Source organism: Medicago truncatula, chromosome 8 (genome assembly GCF_003473485.1).
Source record: "Medicago truncatula cultivar Jemalong A17 chromosome 8, MtrunA17r5.0-ANR, whole genome shotgun sequence".
Lineage (NCBI taxonomy): Eukaryota > Viridiplantae > Streptophyta > Magnoliopsida > Fabales > Fabaceae > Medicago > Medicago truncatula.
In genome coordinates this window covers 47176110-47196114 of record NC_053049.1, presented here as the reverse complement: position 1 = coordinate 47196114, position 20005 = coordinate 47176110, and the positions used below count along the sequence as shown (strand labels likewise).

At 32.7% G+C, this 20005-nt stretch overlaps 4 protein-coding genes across 4 annotated transcripts; 1 reads left to right on the top strand and 3 right to left on the bottom strand.

The window, feature by feature from the left end:
- Positions 1-648: 648 nt before the first annotated feature.
- Positions 649-4190, top strand: LOC11415744 (glucan endo-1,3-beta-glucosidase 13). The gene is made up of 5 exons (XM_039829384.1): positions 649-840; positions 946-1020; positions 1779-3053; positions 3409-3439; positions 3573-4190. The coding sequence occupies exons 2-5, from the start codon at positions 960-962 to the stop codon at positions 3712-3714; spliced, it is 1509 nt and encodes a 502-aa protein (XP_039685318.1). The 5' UTR covers positions 649-840; positions 946-959; the 3' UTR covers positions 3715-4190.
- Positions 4191-6015: 1825 nt separating this feature from the next.
- LOC11412193 (profilin-1) lies at positions 6016-8200 on the bottom strand. The gene is made up of 3 exons (XM_024773336.1): positions 7827-8200; positions 7224-7361; positions 6016-6459 (listed from the first exon to the last, which is right to left on the bottom strand). The coding sequence occupies exons 1-3, from the start codon at positions 7947-7949 to the stop codon at positions 6325-6327; spliced, it is 396 nt and encodes a 131-aa protein (XP_024629104.1). The 5' UTR covers positions 7950-8200; the 3' UTR covers positions 6016-6324.
- Positions 8201-10417: 2217 nt separating this feature from the next.
- On the bottom strand, positions 10418-11626 carry LOC112417225 (profilin-2). Its single transcript, XM_024772513.2, has 3 exons — positions 11263-11626; positions 10977-11114; positions 10418-10784 (listed from the first exon to the last, which is right to left on the bottom strand). The coding sequence occupies exons 1-3, from the start codon at positions 11389-11391 to the stop codon at positions 10650-10652; spliced, it is 402 nt and encodes a 133-aa protein (XP_024628281.1). The 5' UTR covers positions 11392-11626; the 3' UTR covers positions 10418-10649.
- A 3653-nt stretch (positions 11627-15279) lies between these two features.
- On the bottom strand, positions 15280-19646 carry LOC11412878 (derlin-1). The gene is made up of 7 exons (XM_003630645.4): positions 19491-19646; positions 18719-18854; positions 17795-17868; positions 17622-17715; positions 16410-16538; positions 16135-16295; positions 15280-15747 (listed from the first exon to the last, which is right to left on the bottom strand). The coding sequence occupies exons 1-7, from the start codon at positions 19505-19507 to the stop codon at positions 15621-15623; spliced, it is 738 nt and encodes a 245-aa protein (XP_003630693.1). The 5' UTR covers positions 19508-19646; the 3' UTR covers positions 15280-15620.
- Positions 19647-20005: the final 359 nt, after the last annotated feature.

Sequence of the window (20005 nt, the reverse complement as noted above, 5' to 3'; positions counted from 1 at the left end):
TTATGATTACTCAACCCTGTAATAAGTGTTCTACAAATAATAGAATGTCTTTCTTCAATCATACCATCCACTTTGACATCCTTAGATTTCACTCTGGAGCTTGTCATGCATTTAGTTCTAATGTTTTTAGCAATATAAAATTAACAAGTTGATGTGGTAATTTTAGGGAAAACAACAACGACAACATTCATCAGTGTAATATCTTTGTTAGTGACATTCACATTTGGTTTAGAAACTATGGATCCAACAATAGTGGAGCGAACGACAATTAACTACCGTAAGACAACGAATAGTGGTTAATTGCGATGAGTGTATTTTCTTTGAATGGTCTGTGTAGAGAGTTGAGAATCATAAATTCATTACCTCAAATTAAACCACTTCAAGTTTGATTGGATTGATTTTAATTTGACTAAAATTACTAAAAAATATTCGACTTAGATTGGATCATGAGGTCATTCGAATCGACCTACATACATGAATCACATTTAAAAATAAGAATTTAGTTTTTCTAATTCGTGTGGGTTTGAATCTACATCTCAAATTTCTTATTTTTAGCTTAAATCAATTGAATTATGCCATGCCACTCCAACTTGAAACTTCAATCAATATAAATTAAAGAAAACTAAAAAGGAAATCTTATGATTAAACAGCTTGATAAAAAGCATTCCCTTTATGTGTGTGTGCGTGTACTTACTTGAGTAAGTAACATCCTTAACCGGACAAAACAAACTCAGACTGTGGTTGCCACTGTGATGCTCCAATCTGAAGAGAGAGAAACCTGAAGAAAAAAAAAAGGGACAAGAGCCGTTACTCTCTTTCTGAGCATTATTATAACGTTAGGTGAAAAGCTTTGCGATACTCGTGAACAATAACACCAACAAATTGTATAGTATAGTAACTTCACCTTCACTTTCTCTGTTTATTCTTTTTTCTGATATAACACAGTTTAGAAGACAGCAATGGCTGCTAGGTTCAGTTTCAGCTTCATCTTTGCGGCTTCATTGTTCCTCCTTCTTCTAGGTTTGTACTTAATCTTATTCCAACCAATTTTTCTATGCTATTAATTAAATATTAATATTTATCCCAATTAGATCGACATTTCCTCTCAATTTTCTAACTTTGTTTAAGAGAATGTCGGTGCTCCTTTTAAAAAAATAAATTTGATAATTTTAATGAATTTCACTTATATGGTTAGTGGAAGAATATTCATAAAGCATTGTAATTGAGGGAGTTCCTGTATTCAATTTCAAACAAACTGTGGTGAAATGTGAAGTATGAAATGAAATATTTCAGGTTGTAGAAATTAGAATTACAAAATGGTTTTACTACAGTTGTGCCTACCTAGCTCCATGTGGTTCTTACTCAACTTTGTTAAACATATCATTACTAAACATGACTTGCTACCTTGTGGTTTGATTAGTGTCATAATATTGATTGAAAATTGTTCTGACCTCAAGTTAGATGCACCACTTTTTTGAGGTATTTTCCATTTTGAGTCTCATGAGTCATCACAATTTTATCCTTGGTTAAAAGGTGTCTCAATGAGTTGACAAAGTGAATGTTTATAAACTATACTTAGCTCGATTTCTAAGTAATGTGAGACTTTTTGTTTATTGGAACAGTTTTTTTATTAATTGTTTAGACATTCAGATATCATATAAACTTGTAGAGCTAGCATTTTATGTCTTACTCTTTCTTTTTCACACTCAAAGAACCAATGAATTCGTTGTCTTTGTAATTCTTAATTTTTTTTTAAATCTGTTGAAATTCTTTGTCAGACTGTTGCTCAGGAAGTTTCATTGGGATCTGCTATGGAAGAAATGCAGATGACCTCCCGACACCCGACAAGGTGGCACAATTGGTTCAACTTCATAAAATCAAATATGTCCGGATTTATGATTCTAATGTACAGGTCCTAAGGGCCTTTGCAAAAACCGGAGTTGAACTTATGATTGGTGTTCCAAATTCAGATTTGCTCTCATTCTCTCAATTCCAATCTAACGCCGACGCTTGGATCAAAAACAGTGTCCTTCCTTACTATCCAGCCACAAAGGTCACATACATAACTGTTGGTGCTGAAGTCACAGAAAGTTCCTATAATACCTCTTCATTGGTAGTACCTGCAATGAACAATGTACTTACAGCACTCAAGAAACTCGGGCTTCACAAAAAGATAAAAGTTTCCAGTACTCATTCCCTTGGAGTTCTGTCACGATCGTTCCCTCCATCAGCTGGGGCTTTCAATAGCAGCCATGCACATTTCCTGAAGCCAATGCTAGAATTTCTTGCTGAAAATCAATCGCCTTTTATGATCGATATATATCCTTATTATGCTTACCGAGATTCACGGAATAAAGTGTCTTTGGACTATGCCCTTTTTCAGGCATCCTCTGAAGTTATTGATCCAAACACTGGTTTGTTGTACACAAACATGTTTGATGCACAGATTGATGCGATTTATTATGCACTCATGGCATTAAATTTCAGAACAATTAAGGTCATGGTCACGGAAACAGGTTGGCCTTCCAAAGGGTCGCCAAAGGAGAAGGCTGCAACTCCTGATAATGCACAAACATATAATACTAATCTCATAAGGCATGTTATAAATAATACGGGTACTCCTGCGAAGCTGGGACAGGAGCTAGATGTTTATATTTTCTCGTTGTTTAACGAAAATAGGAAGCCCGGTTTAGAATCAGAGAGGAACTGGGGATTATTTTACCCTGATCAGACAAGTGTCTATAATCTGGATTTCACCGGACGAGGTGCGGTTGATATGACTACGGCTGCAAATGTAACCCGGTCAAATCGCACAACATGGTGCATTGCTTCAAGCAAAGCCTCGGAAATTGACTTGCAGAATGCTTTGGATTGGGCTTGTGGTCCTGGTAATGTGGACTGTACTGCTGTCCAGCCTAGTCAGCCTTGTTTCGAACCGGACAATCTAGCTTCGCATGCATCCTATGTTTTTAATAGCTATTACCAGCAAAACGGGGCCTCTGATGTTGCTTGTAGTTTTGGGGGTACAGGTGTAAAAATTGACAAGGATCCAAGTATGTTCATTACAACTCTTTCACCAATTCAGCTGTTTTGTTCTCTTTTATACAGGCTGTTTTTTGTTCAGAAACTATTGCATACATATATTAAATATGATTTGAAGAAAGCTAGTCAAAATGACATCCGTTTTAGTATAGAAAAGCACTAGAGTTTGTTGATGGATATGTTTTAGAGTTTAATTACAATACAGTATCGGTGTAAAAAGTGTTTTTATGTCGACAAATCACAACCAGTCATACATGTGACTTTAGAAGTAGTTATTATTAAAGTCAAAGTTTTTTGATGATTTGACGATTGTTGGTGTAGATTGTTTTTTTTGTTACTAAAAGACCAGTTGTTTTCATTTTGCAGGCTACGACAACTGCATCTACATGCGAGATGGGTAAGTTCAACATAAAACATTTTATGTTGTATGTTCCTTTTATTTTGGATGAACTTAAATTATACACGTAATTAGTACTTACTATTAAGGCCAAACATGACATTTTGGTTTTTCTTCCTTTGTGTTTTTGCAGCAATAACAAAACTTCGGGAGGTAACACAAGGGCGATGTCGTCAACTTCATCCTCCCAACAAAAAGGAATTTGTTACTCTTCAATTTCTATTTATCTTCTTGTAACTTGTCTCTTCATTCTATTGAATATTGAACAATCCTGACAAGACGAGCTTGATTGTCGAAAGTGCAGCATGATTTTGCTATGTTTAGATGTATGCTGCGTTTTGGCGTGCGGGAGAAGTAGTGGTTTGTTGTAAAGCTTTTCATACTATGCCAGAAATCAGATAAGTGTAAAAAAATCATTTGCTGTTGTAAAATAATTAGAGCAGTGATAGGTCTAAACTTCTTGCTACTAGTTTTATGTGCCAACAAGGTAAGCCAAAACAGCAAGCAAGATAAATGACTTTTCTGTGATTCATTTTATCGAGTCTTTTATCAGATTGTTCATAGGTATGTCGCAGCTGTTCGTTACCGCCTGGTGTTTCCAGATTATCGCAAGTGTTGAGGGATAACAAGATATGGAAGTTTAGGTCCAATTTTGTAGTTGGCCTTTAGGGAGTTTCCGTTTGATTGCTTGCTCCATTGAGCATGGGTGTTTCAAAAGGGGGAACTAGTGATAAAATTAACATTTCCAGTCCATTGTGATTTGCTTCACCTAGATAGATAGAAGTAGTTTTCAACAGAGTGATACTAATAATTTACAATTCTGAACAATTCAAACCTGAAATCTTATTTAAAGAAAATAAAACTTGTTTAATTTGAATATAAAAGGAATCGTTATTCCCATAAAAAAAATATAAAAAAAAAAAAAAAAAAAAAGGAATCATTATTGTTCACTATTTTCTTTTAGTATTTTGTTTTGGAAAATGTATCAATTACTTTGTTCTTAATAATAAATAAAGTATAAATTGTAATTTCTCTATTGTGAAATCTTCATTATAGAATTGGCTTGCATAGAGTGATAATGATGAGACTTAATAATAAGATATTGGACTCTCTTTTGATGACATAGGATATTAGACTTTTGTTTTTGCCAAGTAATATAGCGGTTAGAGAATTTCACCTTAAAAATGAATAAATAAGATGTTTAAGGTTCAAACTTCGACCCCTTACAGGATACTTTTAACATCCAAATGCAGTTTTCAAATTGCAAACCGAACATACTTGCACAATATTTAGATATCATTCTTTTTCCCAATTATGGTATAGGCATTCAGTCAAAAACACAATTGATTGTATAGGTATTTGTCAAAATATCATTGATTCAGTGTACTCCATGCCATCAAACTGGTGGTCACCCACTGCCAAGCTTGTTGACTAATCTCATCCCATTCATTTATACCATTGATGATGTTTATAGTTAGTGCATAAACTGTTGGTTCGCCTAAGATATTTTTCTTAAACAAATAAACAACATATGATTGTATTTTGTTCGATAAAAACGATTAAAATTTTGAAAATATTGAAAAACATAACAGAATGAACTAGTGTTATGTTTGTAGATCTTGGTAATACAAGCAATGAGCTACATGTGTATTTAATCTTACCCTTATACATTTTCCTCTCAATTTTCCCAATTTGACACCGCTATTTATAGGTCCACCATGTCATTTTGTTTATGTGATTGAGAAAGGGAAATAATGTTAACTTCTTTTTTTTTTTTGAAGAAAGAAATGATGTTAACTAATCAAACGAAATAAAGAAACAGTCCTAACATCACCTCAGATTTAAAGCAAGTAAAGGACTTGTACAGAAAAAAGAAAGTAAAGGACAACCTACACGAATGACAACTGCTTCAAACTCAAAGGAGCACGAATGGCCCTTAACCGCACACGAGTTAACTTCGTGGTACACATTAACTGATGATGTTTCCCAGTCATAAAGCTAGAGATTAGAAATGATGATATCCTTAAGAATATGAAGCAGGAAAACATTGTCTTTTGAACCGGACTGAACCATGCAACAATATGACTTTTCTACAGTGACTTAAACATGAATGAAGACAACATTTTGTACTTTTTGATTCTCTGAAATGTTCTTTATTAAAGCTGAAACCTACAAACGAAAATCAGGTATCCACTCGGGCGCAATCCCTGTTGTAGCTATTCTACTTAGTTTATTCTTATAAATCTGAAAGAACCAAGTTATGTGAATGGATTGCGCTCATATATGTTTTACTTGTCAAGATCAAGAAGCTCTGAGAAAATACCGCAACAAAGCTCATATTTAGTTTAGGAATAAAACAAGTTGGGATTTACAGACCACAATCCTCAATATTGTAATGCTTTGAACAAGTCGGCATGCATAAGTTATCATGATACCGTCTCCTACGAGGATATAGAGAAAGATTAGCAACAACCTGGCTTACAAGACACTCTGCCACGTATGGAAATACTTAATTCTATTATAAGCCGAAAGAGACTAATTTGCATTATGAAAAAATAAGCTGGAACATGGAGGTATAAATATTAAGGCTTTTTGCCAGATAGATAAGAATCTGCAAAGAATTCAAAAATATGCCAACCAATATACCATAGCATTAGAATTTAAAAGCACTTTAATGTATAAGGTACCCACTAAAAAAGTACAAGGACAAAGATTATAGTCATCATTTCTCAAGCACCAAACACTTCTTTGCCACACGCAGATCCAACAACTTTATGAAATCCAAAATATTATTACACTGCAATCAAGTATTCCATTCGAGGTCGACGCAAAAACTTGTACAGAAGCCAATGAAATATGAACTATAATAAGACATAGGAATAGGATTAAAGACCCTGTTCAACAAGATAATCACCAAGCCTTTCAACTACCATGTTGCACTGACCGGGAGTCATTGGTTCATCATAAATGCCAATGACCAAGGCCATATTGGTCTTCTTAACAGTAACACCACCAGCACCCTGGGATAATATAATGCCCAAAATAAGTATTCAGAAATTATCTAAGCAAGCTATTGTGCAGGTAACACAGCAGATATATGTTCATGTTTTACCATTGAATAAAAAAAATTGACCATAAGACTTATATCAAAATTGAAGGTCATTTTTTATGCAGGACAATACCAATAAACAGCATTTAACTGTTCAAAGGTATCATACAATAATATGTTCACTCAGATGTTTCAACCTCAATTTGAAAGATTAAAATAAAAAACTGTAAATTCTGATTTGATTGAAGCACAAGCATTGCCAATGATAAGGTTGCAACCCACTTTCAAATAGATTTTCAATTTTAATTTGATAGAGAAAATGGTAAGAGTTAAAACCCATTGTGATTTCTGAAATTGTAAGTTTCTCTGAGAATAGTTGCTGAAATTCCTAAATTGACAACAACAACCCTAAAATAGTAAAATGACATTCATTTTAGTCACACATTTTATGGTAAGCACTTAAAGTTTTAGCTTATCAGTGGCAACTAGACACTTCAAATATAACATGTTAGCTTATCATGAACTGAAATTTACAATTACAATTTTGTTTGTCAATTCCTTAAGTTCAAAGACCAACATGCCAACACCCTACAATTAAATTGACCAATTTTGAGATTCAATCGAACGATATATGATTATCTTTACTATAGCATAGCATAGCATTACACTACATTACGAATTTATGCAAAATTAAATAAAATAAAATAAAATCAAAAGAGAAGCAACAGTATATACCTTCTTCCCTCGAATGACAGCTCCAGGTTCACCTTGAATCACCATATATTTAGTACCACCAATATGTAATCCAGTTGGAGCAAGAGTTCCAGGCTCATCGAAGTCTTTATTGATAGCATTTATCTCCTCAGGCTTGAACTAATAATAAAAACAAAACAAACACCAACAAATTACAAATAAGAACAAATCAACTAATTTCAAAACAGATCTGCGTTTATTACACTTCACAACAAAAATTGTATACTGTTTAGGCACAATGTATAATCAAAACGACATAGGTTCCACTTAATTAATTAATTAAATAATTTGTTAATTATCAGAAAAAGAGCAACAGTTTCATTCAATTCAATTCAAGTCAAGTCAAATTATCTTCTCTGCTGAATCGGATCCTAAGTAAAGAACTTGATTTGCATGCGGATCCTTAATAATGAATGTAAGGTTAATTTACAATCGCAGTAACAGAGATCGGAAAATCTAGAATAATTGATAAACAAAAGAATGAAACTCACAAAAGTAAGAAATTAATTAATGAAGCGATGAATCGAGAAAGAAAAAGAAAAAATGAAGAAAATAAATAGAAGATCGATCGATTGATGAAAGTACCTGAGGGAAATTAGCACTCTGAGCCCAAACGCTACCGTCTACACCGAGGATAGCAGCATGAGTGAGATGATTACCTTCAATGTCACAGAGAAGGTGATCATCAACATAAGTTTGCCACGACATGGTTCAAAGATTTTCTCAGGAAAATGAAGAAGAAGAAAGATTTTCTCGGGAAAGTTTTTTTTGTTTTGGGTAAGGAGTAGTAGGAGCTGCGTTGAAATCACGGAGCTAGCTATCCTTTAAAAATCAGTCTAAAGAGGGTGTATTGAATCAAAGTTACGAGAATACCCTTTTCGTTACCCTATTTTCGCTGTTTCTGGCTGGCGCATAATGGAAAATGAAAAAGGAAAAAAGATATTATTATTTATTCATGATCGTGATTCCCTCTCAACAAAATTAATATCACAAAGAGAGAGAGAGGACAACCGTTTTTGAAAGAAATTCAAAAAGATAAAGTTTTTTTTTTTATTTTCTTTTCTTCAAGGTTCAACAATGTCACTTTTATCATTAAAAAACCTTTTTTCTTTTTCCGTTTCATTTCCCTTTCAAGCACCGTCTTCTTTTTATCTTGTTATATAAGTCTAAGACGGAAGTATAAGATACCAAATAAATTATTCATACGTTGCGTTGCGGTTTTTTATTTTGATTAATGTATTTTATTTAAATTCTCATGTTTATGAGACCCGTCAATTTAATTTTAAGGGTATATATATATCAGCAATAGCAAAAGATTTAAAGCTATATAAAAAATTGGTCATGTTTTGACTTAAGAAGATTAGTGGTTAATAAATTTCATCATGTTGAGAAGAATTTGAGTATAAAAATTTCGGTAGAAAAGTTATTGGTCAGATTTACCTCCGTTCAAACTTTGGATTATAAGGATCTTCTTTTTTTAAGAATCGAATGGTTAACACAAAAAAATTATCATGTTTCCAACAATGAATCAGTTGAAACCGGGAAGAGATATTGAGTATTGACCTCTTAAAAAGTCCCTATTTCGTAGTGATAAAAACATATCTCCGTGAGCTTAACTCAGTTGGTAGGGATATTTCATATTATATGCAGGAGTCGGGGTTCGAATTTCGGACACTCCACTTCTCCACAATTAAATTGTGTGAGCTATAACCAATTAGGCTACTAGACCAAAGGAAAAAAATATATATTTAACCAAAATTAAAATTTACTTCACAATAATTAAATACTACCATAACAAATGAGATGGCATCAATGGGTTTTTTTATTTTAATTTTTAGCAAACATTTTATTTTGCAGCTTATAGCATAAACGCTTATCGTGATAAACATTTATGTGTAAGTTATTTCTATAACATAAATAAAATAAAATTTAATTGTTTTATGCGCCGACGCCTATTTGTTTGGATGGAGGATCATGTTTTGGAATGTAGTGTTGTGTTGAAAGACTATTTTTTAGTGGTGGATGTTTCAGACACTTGGTTGCGGCATCTTGATCCAGGTGAAGGTCATACAGTTAAGGGAGTTTATCACTAATTAACTCATGTAGTTGAAGCGATTCCTTTGGAGAACAAGGAGATTATCTTGAACGAAATGATTCCATTGAAAACATCTTTGTTTGTTTCGAGGTCATTTCTCAAAATGTTGTCAGTGAAGGGTAATTTGATTCGTTGGGGCATGACTCATTTGGCTTCTTCACTTTGCTTAGGTGGTTGTAGAAATGATGAAACATCTAATTATTCGTCACTTTGCATAGGTGGTTCTGGAAATAAATCTTAAAGTGGCTAGGTATCTATAGTGTTTTGTTATCGATGCTCAGGTTCATGCGTTTCAATTTTGTAGCAAATAGCAGTTGGACATTGTTTACAAGCAGCTTGTTGTGGGATTGCATGGAAAGAAAGAAACAATAAGGTGTTCGATGAGAAGGAGATAACTGTCGTGTTTTTGTTTGATAAAGTTAAAATTCTTATTTGGTGGTGGTTGAAGGTTAAGAAAAAAGGTTTCACCTTTGATATGAATCATTGGTGGAATAATCTCATGTCTTGTTTAGGGATTAGGATTAATTGATGTGCTTGTTGATTTTAGTTTGTTATATTTGAGACTCTTTTGTCATGCTTTGAGTGCGCTTTTCCAATTTAAGCACTGTGTTATTTTATGATATATCTTTTGGCTTCTCCAAAAAGGTTTAATTATTTTTGTATAAGCTACAAGCTGTTTTTATAAACTAGTTTAAAGAGCTTATGAAAATAAGCTAAAACCAACTTATGAAGATGTCCTAAACTATTTTCACATTCCTTTACTTTAAGTCATTACAAGACTGACCTACATTGTCAAGTTGTTAGTGTTTTTCACTAAAATGCCCATACCCACCTGGAAACCCATAACTCTCTCAAGACCTTTTATGTCCATAATTTGTAATTATTAATGAAAAACAACATCTATGATTAATTTCTTCTAAATGTTGTCTCAGAGAGGAATTTCTAAACGTGGTTGGAGGAGGGCTACTGAATACTGATCATTATGATTAAATTCCTAACATCTGCATTAGAGTCAGAAAAAGTTATAAATATGCACAAATAGGACCCCTAATAATAAATCTCCATGGAACAAGAAAATGCATTTTGTTTGCAAGCCATTCAATAAGATTTTATTATGATTGACGACAGAGTTAAACTTACAAACAATAGACAACTTTTAAAATCTCAAATTGTTATTATCTGCAACAACTCCCGATTCAGGGTTGCAATGTGAAATACAGACCATATAAAAATGAAAAGATAAAAAAAAAAAAAAAACAAAGAATAGTTTCCAATTAAGAAACAGATGATGAAATCATCATAGAGTCCCGTGTCTACAGGCCCTGATCAATGAGGTAATCTCCCAACCTCTCAACAACCATGTTGCATTGTCCAGGAGTCACAGGTTCCTCATAAACACCAAAAACTAGAGCTTGACCGGTTTTCTTTATGGTGATGCCTCCAGATCCCTATCAAAATAACAATCACACATATCATTTTTGTCTTTAATACACAACGTGTACTTAACACGGTTTTGATACCATGTTAAATGGTCTTGAATATCATTCTGAAACAACTCGAAAATATTGGCAACATGAGACTTAAATACAACCTCAATAATATGAATACTAGAAATTTGTGTGCGAAATTGAATAATTTACCTTCTTCCCACGGATGACAGCACCAGACTCTCCTTGGATGACCATGTATTTGACTCCTGCAAGGTGCAAGCCCGTAGGAGCAAGATGACCAGGTTCGTCAAAATCTTTCATAATATCAGTGTTCTCTTGAGGCTTAATCTGAAAAATAATCATAAATAAAAATTGATTAGAGCAATTTCACTTGATCATAATAGTAATATGTGCACCTCCTAATCAAAATCTAATCTTCAAATACGCAATGAATGACCAAGAATAGTTTCATGTGGGAATGTAATGATGAATATACCTGAGGGAAGGAAGAGCTCTGAGCCCAAACAGAGCCATCATGGCCAATGATGGCAGCGGCAGATAGGTGGTGTCCGGTGCCATCAATATCACACATCAAATGTTCATCAACGTAAGTTTGCCACGACATTTTGTCCTTCAAAATTTGTTCCTTTTTTCTTCTTGTTGTGTAGTGTTGTTGTAATGTAATGTAATATGATTGTGACCTTCAAATATTGTTTTTAAATAAGGGTTGGAATGGAATTGGATGATGGGTGAGTGATGATGCACGCTTTACCTCCATTCAATTGTTGCCACTCATTTACCTTCTCCTTCATTTTAGGACTCAACTAACTACTCTCTCTATTTACTATTCCTATTCTTATCTCTCTCCCGAAATAGATTATAGATCATCAACATGACTATTACTCAATAATAATAAAAAAATATGTGTATTTTGCTTGTTACCTAAAATGAAGAATGATGCGCACCATTCACCATTCTTTCTAACTCTTGCATACTTGAAAGAAATCTATTTTTGCTAAGATGTATATTTTTGGTCATTCGTCATACTAGATATATCTGAATATTATTCAACATCAGGCCTTTTGGAATTCCTAAATATCGTATGTTCATTAAGTTATAGTATTAATTCCCCTAAAAAAAATTGTCAAAAAAAAAAAATTCCCCCAAAAAAAGTTTTAGTACTAATTAAGTCATGTGTGTACGAAGGAGATATTTTTTTTTTTAAGGGAAAGGACATAATTTTTTTTTAAGGAACTTTTTTTTTTTTTAAGGATAAGGAACTTTTATTATTTTTTTTAAGAGAAAGGACATAATTTATATGCACCGTCTGTATAACTTTTTTTTTTTTTTTTTGGGTCAAAGTATAACTTTTTTATATGTGCACCTAATCTTATATCTCCACATATATAGGTGTTTGTGAAGATATTTTAAAAAACTACAATAATCAAAATGTTATCGATCTTAATCATAGTATGATTCTATTTCTTATTTTCTTTAAAAAAAATAGTATGATTTTATTTGATGCAAATATAAAAAATATTACATTGTATAAAAATTGATCTCACATAAAAAAAATGACAATTCTTATAGAACGTGAAAGGTTGAAATGAATCAACTTTTAATAGATAAGTAAAAAAGATCTCATTCTTATAATTTTAGAACGTGAAAGGTTGAAATGAATCAACTTTTAATAAATAAATGATCAAAATGAACATGTATATAAAAAATAAGCAGCAAAACAATTTTTTATTTTTTTTGGTCGATGAAGTCACAATCTTCACAAGAAACTCACATACAACTCTCAAGGTTTTTTTCCTTAAAAAAAAAAAAAAAAAAAAAAAACTCTCAAGGTTTTAGACTCAAATTTAGTGAATGTATTTAGCTTACAATATTAGCATGTGCCGCTTGTCAGTTGGACTATGCCGCACGGACAAACAATTATTATTTTGACCAATATGTTGGTGAGATTATAGGCTATTGAGGTAAATTGTACCTTGATGTATATAATGTATGATATTTGATTCTCTCGTTTCTCAACTTAAAATTCGATCTACATTATTTGTTTTTTTAAAATAAAAGTAATGATCAAGGGAACGTTTACGGTACATCCGTAAATTAAGGTGTACCAATACTCTTACTTCAAAAATCTATAAATTAACTATTATTTTTATGAAATAAAGAGCTATTTGTTGATATTTATATTTTAGAAAATATCATTTTATAAAAAAAATATATCATTTCATTGTTTATAAAAATCATACTAATTTTTTTTACATTTTGTTGTAAAAAATAATCAAAATTCTCTATTATGAGTACTAAAATTTAGAAAAATTAAATTTTATTTCGTCGACGTTTTTGGTAAATAATATTTAATTATTATAATTATAGGTGATAGAAAACAATTTTTCTCTTCAAAAAATAACACATTTAACATTAATTTAATGATTTGGTGTACCAATACATTCAAATTTTTGGATGTACCATAGAATTTGCCAATCATCAATGGATGGTTGTATGAAGATAGATTGCTGAGTAAAATTTTCGAGAAAAAAAATTATATAAAAGGGAAATGCTGAGTGAAAAATATGATTGCATGGCCTGACGCCTGACACGCAATGGCATGCATACTTTGCAAGTTACGGCAATCTCTAGATGGCTCTGAAAATACGGCAATCTCTAGATGGCTCTGAAAATAAATTGTACTTCTTCCGTCCCGCAATAAATGATCTATTTGAAAATTTGTAATTTTGATCTAGCTAACTTTGACCATATTTTTCTACTAATATACATAGATAAATAATATCATATAAGATATCATTAGATTCGTCTCGATGAGTATTTTCAAAATATCAAATTTTCATAATTTTTTCTAACATATTATTCAAGATATTTAAGCTCAAAATTATGCATTGAAATGCGTAATGGAGTCAACTGTGTCATTTATTAAGGTACGGAGGGAGTATATTTTAATAGTCGTTTTACAATTATAATGAAAAATAACACTATTAGTTTTAGAATGCTAGTTTAAACTATTTAATAATACAAATTTGAAAGAGAAAAATCATATATTCTGTAGAAAAAGCTACCATGAGAAATAGAATCCGAATAAAGAAATATTTATAACTAAAAAAAAAGGGTTAGGGTAAAATAAAATTCATTGCATATACATTTTCCTTTCAACGAGTCCTGAGTCATGGACCTTGTATTCATAAAGAAAGAGACTAGGCAAACAAAACAAAAAAAAAAACACAACCCAATATTTATGAAGTAAAAAAAAAAGTGGACGTTTGGTTCGGGGGTTTTGATGGTGAGGGGAGAAAAGGGGAGGGAATATTTTAAATTTGTTGTGTTTGATTCAATTTTTAGAAGGGGAGGGGAGGGAGAGGAAGGGGAGTAAAATCCCTTATAAGTTCATTTATTGCTCCCCCTCAAATTGGAGTTTTTTTGGAGAGGAGGGAAAGAAAGATAAATGATTTAATGCAATTTTAATTATATTGACATAATTATTCTCATATTCATTTTTAAATGACAAAATTGTCCTTATTAAAAATTTAAGTGTTTCAATATATTGCTTATTACCCTTTTTCTTAACATGTCTATATCATCCTTTTTTTTAAGTAGAACCACATTTTCTTTTCTTCTAATATTTTTTTTACGAGAATTCTTTTTTTTTTTTGTACTAACGTTTTTCTCATTTTTTTATTTAATATTTTTTTAATTGTATTATATATTAAAACATTATCGACAAATTTTGTGCGGGATTTTTATAAATCAGTTCTAACAATAAATTTTTTAAAAATATTTTTATATTTTCGTAGATTATTTTATAAATATATTTTATAAATCAGTACTCTAATATTTATGAATACCCAATATCTTGTCAGAAGTTTTGTGTATTATTATTTATGGCGTTTACGGTTACTAAGTTGTCATGTTTAATTTTTTATGAAGTGAATAATTTAAAAATCGTTATGCTATTTTAATATTAGAGGGATAAAAAAGTAATTTAGTTTTAAAATTCCTCCCCTCCCCTTGTGAACCAAACATAAAATCCCTCCCCTCCCTTTCCCCTCCTATCATTTGAACCAAACATATATTTAATTGAAATATCTCCCCTTCCCTTCCCTCCCTTTCCCTCCCCTCCATTAGAACCCCTCCCCTTCCCTCCCCTTCGTTGAACCAAACGGACCCTAAATATGTAATCCATATTGACCAACAAGAAAATATAATCCATAACCACAGAAAAATTTAAAGTTTTTGCGCCTAAAAAAATTAGATTGGATTGTAATTGTAGCTAAACAACTGTATGCAAATCCTCTTCAAATAGGGGGGAAAAAAATGATATTTTGACATGAAAATTTTGATGTCAAATACATGTATTTTGGTTTTTATGTGTATTTCAAGATGTGTGTAAATTGTATAAGATTAAAATTAAGAAGGTGATAGAGATACACATATCCAGTGTCTCGATAACAAATGCAAGCATGGAGAAAAAAGCGAGCATCAGAGCATGTATTCTAATTACCGAACTGCCTTTCATACCAAATACAGAAGTGTACAAATCTTGTAAAAAACAAATGCAAGATGAATCCAAGATTAACATTTGACAACTAATTTAATTCACAAGTTTAATCCCAGTCTTTCTTACAAGTAAATCTCCCAAGAAAACTATTCAATTTATAAGGCTCCTCAAAAGAAAGTATGCATTTAAATGAACTGTCAAGGTTCATACAGTGTTCTCATTCAAATTCACAAGAGATGTTTGGCTCAATATGTCTGGTGTCAGGTCACTAATCTATATAAGGGAAGATGAAACAACTGGTTAGGAAAATTCACCCCCTTTCATTATTGCATCTACCCATTAAGTCGATAGGATCTTCCCCTGAAAACTCCTGAACTGCTTTCTTGTTGAACGTTATTAACAGGCTGGCCACGTGTAATTGGTGGGGCTCCAATTCTCCATCTTGCAACCAATTTATGTCTGGAAAATAACAGTTAAGAACACAACAAAACTAGCTGCCAGCTTTTGGTCAAATTTTGTACTGTAAGAAGTTAGAAATCATTCACCAAAGACATGCTGCAAAGCCAATGTGAGAAACAGCTATTGGCATATTTGGATGGAAGAATTTTAGAGTGGAATTTTACTGCAACATTTCCACTATTTCTCACTAAAAAAAATATAAATGGGGACAAGGTACTTTATGGTTGAGTCAACTTCATGAATCATGATCATGTCTATAATATTAGAACACCCCATCCCACTTCCCCAAAAAATAATTAAGGCTTCATAATTGTACAAAGTAGAAAAGGTTTTAAATGACAGCAACATATGCTTAACGCCTTATGCAACAAACGACAAAAAGGATACACCCACATTGGAGTCTTCAAAATGTTTTTTCCACCAGCTAGTGGATGCAACACTGTCAAGAAGTAGTACAGATGTCCTGCAATGATACCTAACAGATCAGGCATTAGAGCTGAACCAAAAATGACATCCAAAGCAAGCATCGCCCACGGAAGATAGAAGGCCTGAAGAAAAAAATTAACAATTAGTTCCTAATTTCCTATAGCCGATGAATATATGCTTCATCCAGCTCGTATAAGTTGTAACATATGCATAAAAACAACAATATTGAAACATACCTTCAGTGCAACAAGTCCATATAAGTTGATTTGAGCGTTTGGAAATTCTCTACTCCATACATAAAGGAGCATAAAAACAAGTGATATTGCCAAAAATGGGGTCCAAAAAAAGGGGATTGCAGACAAAACCTAGATTAAAAAGAAAGAAACGACATTAGCGCCCCAAGTAAAAAATGAGTCCGTCAAGAAATCAACCAGGAGCGGGAATGGTTGTTTCACTAAAATCAACTTTTTTGACAGTATTTTCGGAACTTCCTTAATTGATGTTTCAAAAACCAAACTATATGGTTCAATCGGTTGTGAACCAACAGTGTTACGGTTAGGTTATTTGACCAGTTCGACCAGGTTTTGTCTCGGTTCAAGTAGCTTGAAGTAGTTGACCATGACCCGAAGGTCTTGCCCGTTCGGTAAAACATTGTGCTTGCCTTTTTTTTTCTAATCAGCAAAGTTAATAGAAAATTTGAGCTTTCATTGACATCACCTAGGGCCGGTTTGGATAAACACCTTACTTGTAGCTTATAGCACAAGTACTTATGCATAAGCTATTTTAATGACAAAAGATAAAATAATATTAAACTTCTTTTGTATATACTATAAAAAAAATTATAAACTATATTGGAGAACTTATGAAAATAAGTTGAAAAAAGCTTATTAAAATTGTTGTAAGCTGTTTTCATAAGATCTCCAAAACAGTCTCACAAATCTTATGCTAGTAGATAAGCTTAAATAAGCCAATCCAAACAGGCTCTAGACGTCTTTTATCTTCCTTAGTCTCCCTCTTACCACTGGCCATTTCTTATAATCAATCAGTCATTACTGACTTAATGAAACCTCATCATGCATAGTTTATTTATCATCCTCGCAGCCATCATCATCCGTGAACCTCCGCAATAAAAAATTTCCTACTAATTGCTAACTTGTATAAACCAATCACTTAAAATGCATAACTACGTCACTACGTATATATAGTATTCTTAAATAGACATGGAGCATCTTCCACAAGTAGACATGTAAAAACATAAAAGTAGATCAAATATGGTTTTTCATCTTCTTTTTTTATCTAACAAGAGGTGTGCTGTCTTTTCTTTGTCAATTGTCATAAACTAGAGCCATGAGAATAGACACTCAAGAATTAAACTTCCAGCGTTTTGAAGGAAAAAATATCACATAAATAATCATAAGATGAAAAGATATGTGGATGATCTTAGATACCAATAGTGCAAAAGCTCCAAATATCATCATCCACAAGAAATCAGCAGTCCGTCTGTCGAATGGTCCCTTCTCAAGTTGGACACCATACCTTACTCTGTCATGTAATTATGGGATGGGGAATTAGTTCAAGTTAAGTAAAAGTGGAAATTGCACGTTATCTATTAATAACTTACATCATTAAAAGACGGATACCGAAATTGATGGAGAATGGTCCGAGGAAAAAGAAGTTTGTGAATAGCCTCCAAACCTACAGATGGTGTGATGTTGCATAAGATGTATTAAACAGTTTGAATGGAAACGAAAAAACATTAAAATCATCACACAAGGTTGTCAGCCGCAAGTTAAACTTCAGTTGACTACTTATCAACCAAAATATATCCCCATACAATTTACATTAATACATTTTCCATGTCCATATTTACAATCTATGTTCTGCCAAAGGATTAACCTCCTGCAATCTAATGAAAACCCTAAATCCCTGACACCTCACCTCTTTCTCCATATGTATCAGATGATAAATAGCAAAGTGTCTATCAGTAAATTGGTAATTAACAAAGCAGTGAGGAGCTAGGAGATGCTAAAGATTAGAGATAAATTTTCTACAGCAGAGTGGCAGACTACAAAGAAGCACATAGCATTTCTACGGACCCCAAACAATTAACAGACACGCACAAAGCAAATGTAAACAGCATAAAATGAATTGCTGACATCAGAAGAGAAAATGTAAACAGCATAAAATGAATTGGTGACATCAGAAGAACTTGTTTATGCAGAAGCACGTGATATTGATATGCAATTACAAAGAACCACACAAATATAGAATAATCTGGTTGGCAACTGCAGATACAGTTATGTTACAAACAATTCGGACGTGAAAGCAAGTAAAACGATGCAATGTTTCTAGTATTTGACTAATAATGAATACAAAAAATATCATCTATCTGTTCTAGACATAAAAAAAATTCGCACCGCCAAAGGCATGCACATAGGGATTCAAAAAATAGAAGCTTTAGAATGAATTCAACACTTTACAAAAGCATTGACATCACATTCCTCTTTCTTAGTCACTAATACCAATGATCTCATGGAATTCTAACCTGAAAACGAAAGAAAACTCGTTCGTACAATAGTGCAATGTGAACTGGATTATATAATCCAAGTTGGTAAACTGCGGTAGCCACCAGGCAAGCTGTGCCATAAGCCTTGCTTATAGGTGGAAGAGATTTATAAAACCTGAAACAAGACAATTTTTATATACATTAACAGCTATAACACTTGCCTTTAACAAAATTACATATATATACATGATATTGGTTATAGAGGTGGATTATAACGGAACATGTAAACATAGAGCCTGTTTGGATTGACTTGTTTGAGCTTATCAACTGGCATAAGCACTTGTGAGCCTTTCTGGAAAGCTTGTGAAAACAGCTTATGTCATGTTTACAGGCTGTTTTCAGCTAATTTACACAAGTTATCTACGTTACCTTATGAAAACAGCTTATAACTTATGCGAAAAACTATTTATTCTATTTTATTTCATCTTCTGTTATGGAAATAGGTTATACGTAAGCGATTAAGCTATAAGCTGCAAATTAAGCTGATTATCCAAACATAGCATAGAAGTATGATTTCTGCTGATGATACTAAAGTTGGAAGGATCGAAAATAAGGCTTAGAAAATAGAAAAAAGCAGTTATACACAAACATCTAAATTAACTCAAATGATATAGCTTAAGGAGGAAAACAAAATTGGATACAATGTGAGAGAGAAAACGTAATTCAGGATTATGATAATACAATGGATTCATAATCTTCTACTTAAATTACCGATGAATTTGAAAAAGAAGAGCGTGATTGAGAGACTTACTCGCCGGGAGAAGACATTGTGGAGCGATGATGAAGATAGCTGAAACGAAACCCTGATTTGGTAGTTGAGACTTCTGAATTCTGATTTTCCCTTCTGAAATCGTCTCTCTCCCAAAAGACCCAAAAGCTTCTGCCTCGCACGTGCCTACCAAAGCCCGTAAATTATCCAAACTTCATGTGGGCTAAGTGATGGGATTTTCTTGCTGATTAGCAAACTTCCTATTCACACTTCCCATATTTACTCCCGCACCCTCTTTTGAATTTTTGTTTTTGAATTACCATTGTACCCTTCTCAGGTGACACATTCCTCCACCATTTGATTTATCATTTTTTTGCTCCATTCAACCATTTATAAAGAGTCTTCTACCGCATTCCTCCACCACTCCCAACTGTTAAACTTTGATGATTGCATTAATATATAGGCATTTCTTCATCTATGTGATTGTTTCAACTTCTTATGTTATTTGCCAATGTTCTTAGATTCAAGAGATGAATTACACTGACAACACGTTCTCT

Bases quoted from the DNA above. Each gene is read 5' to 3' on its own strand.
- LOC11415744 (XM_039829384.1), top strand. From the start codon at position 960: ATGGCTGCTAGGTTCAGTTTCAGCTTCATCTTTGCGGCTTCATTGTTC. The intron at 3,054-3,408 runs GTATGTTCATTA...TTCATTTTGCAG, and splicing joins AAAAATTGACAAGGATCCAA to GCTACGACAACTGCATCTAC. The intron at 3,440-3,572 runs GTAAGTTCAACA...GTGTTTTTGCAG, and splicing joins TGCATCTACATGCGAGATGG to CAATAACAAAACTTCGGGAG.
- LOC11412193 (XM_024773336.1), bottom strand. From the start codon at position 7,949: ATGTCGTGGCAAACTTATGTTGATGATCACCTTCTCTGTGACATTGAA. The intron at 7,362-7,826 runs GTACTTTCATCA...TTTTATTATTAG, and splicing joins AGAGTGCTAATTTCCCTCAG to TTCAAGCCTGAGGAGATAAA. The intron at 6,460-7,223 runs GTATATACTGTT...ATATTATCCCAG, and splicing joins CTGTCATTCGAGGGAAGAAG to GGTGCTGGTGGTGTTACTGT.
- LOC112417225 (XM_024772513.2), bottom strand. From the start codon at position 11,391: ATGTCGTGGCAAACTTACGTTGATGAACATTTGATGTGTGATATTGAT. The intron at 11,115-11,262 runs GTATATTCATCA...ATTATTTTTCAG, and splicing joins AGAGCTCTTCCTTCCCTCAG to ATTAAGCCTCAAGAGAACAC. The intron at 10,785-10,976 runs GTAAATTATTCA...TTATTTTGATAG, and splicing joins CTGTCATCCGTGGGAAGAAG to GGATCTGGAGGCATCACCAT.
- LOC11412878 (XM_003630645.4), bottom strand. The intron at 17,716-17,794 runs GTAAGTTATTAA...ATTACATGACAG, and splicing joins GGTATCCGTCTTTTAATGAT to AGTAAGGTATGGTGTCCAAC. The intron at 15,748-16,134 runs GTATCCTTTTTG...GTTATTTTCCAG, and splicing joins TTGAAGACTCCAATGTGGGT to ACATAAATTGGTTGCAAGAT.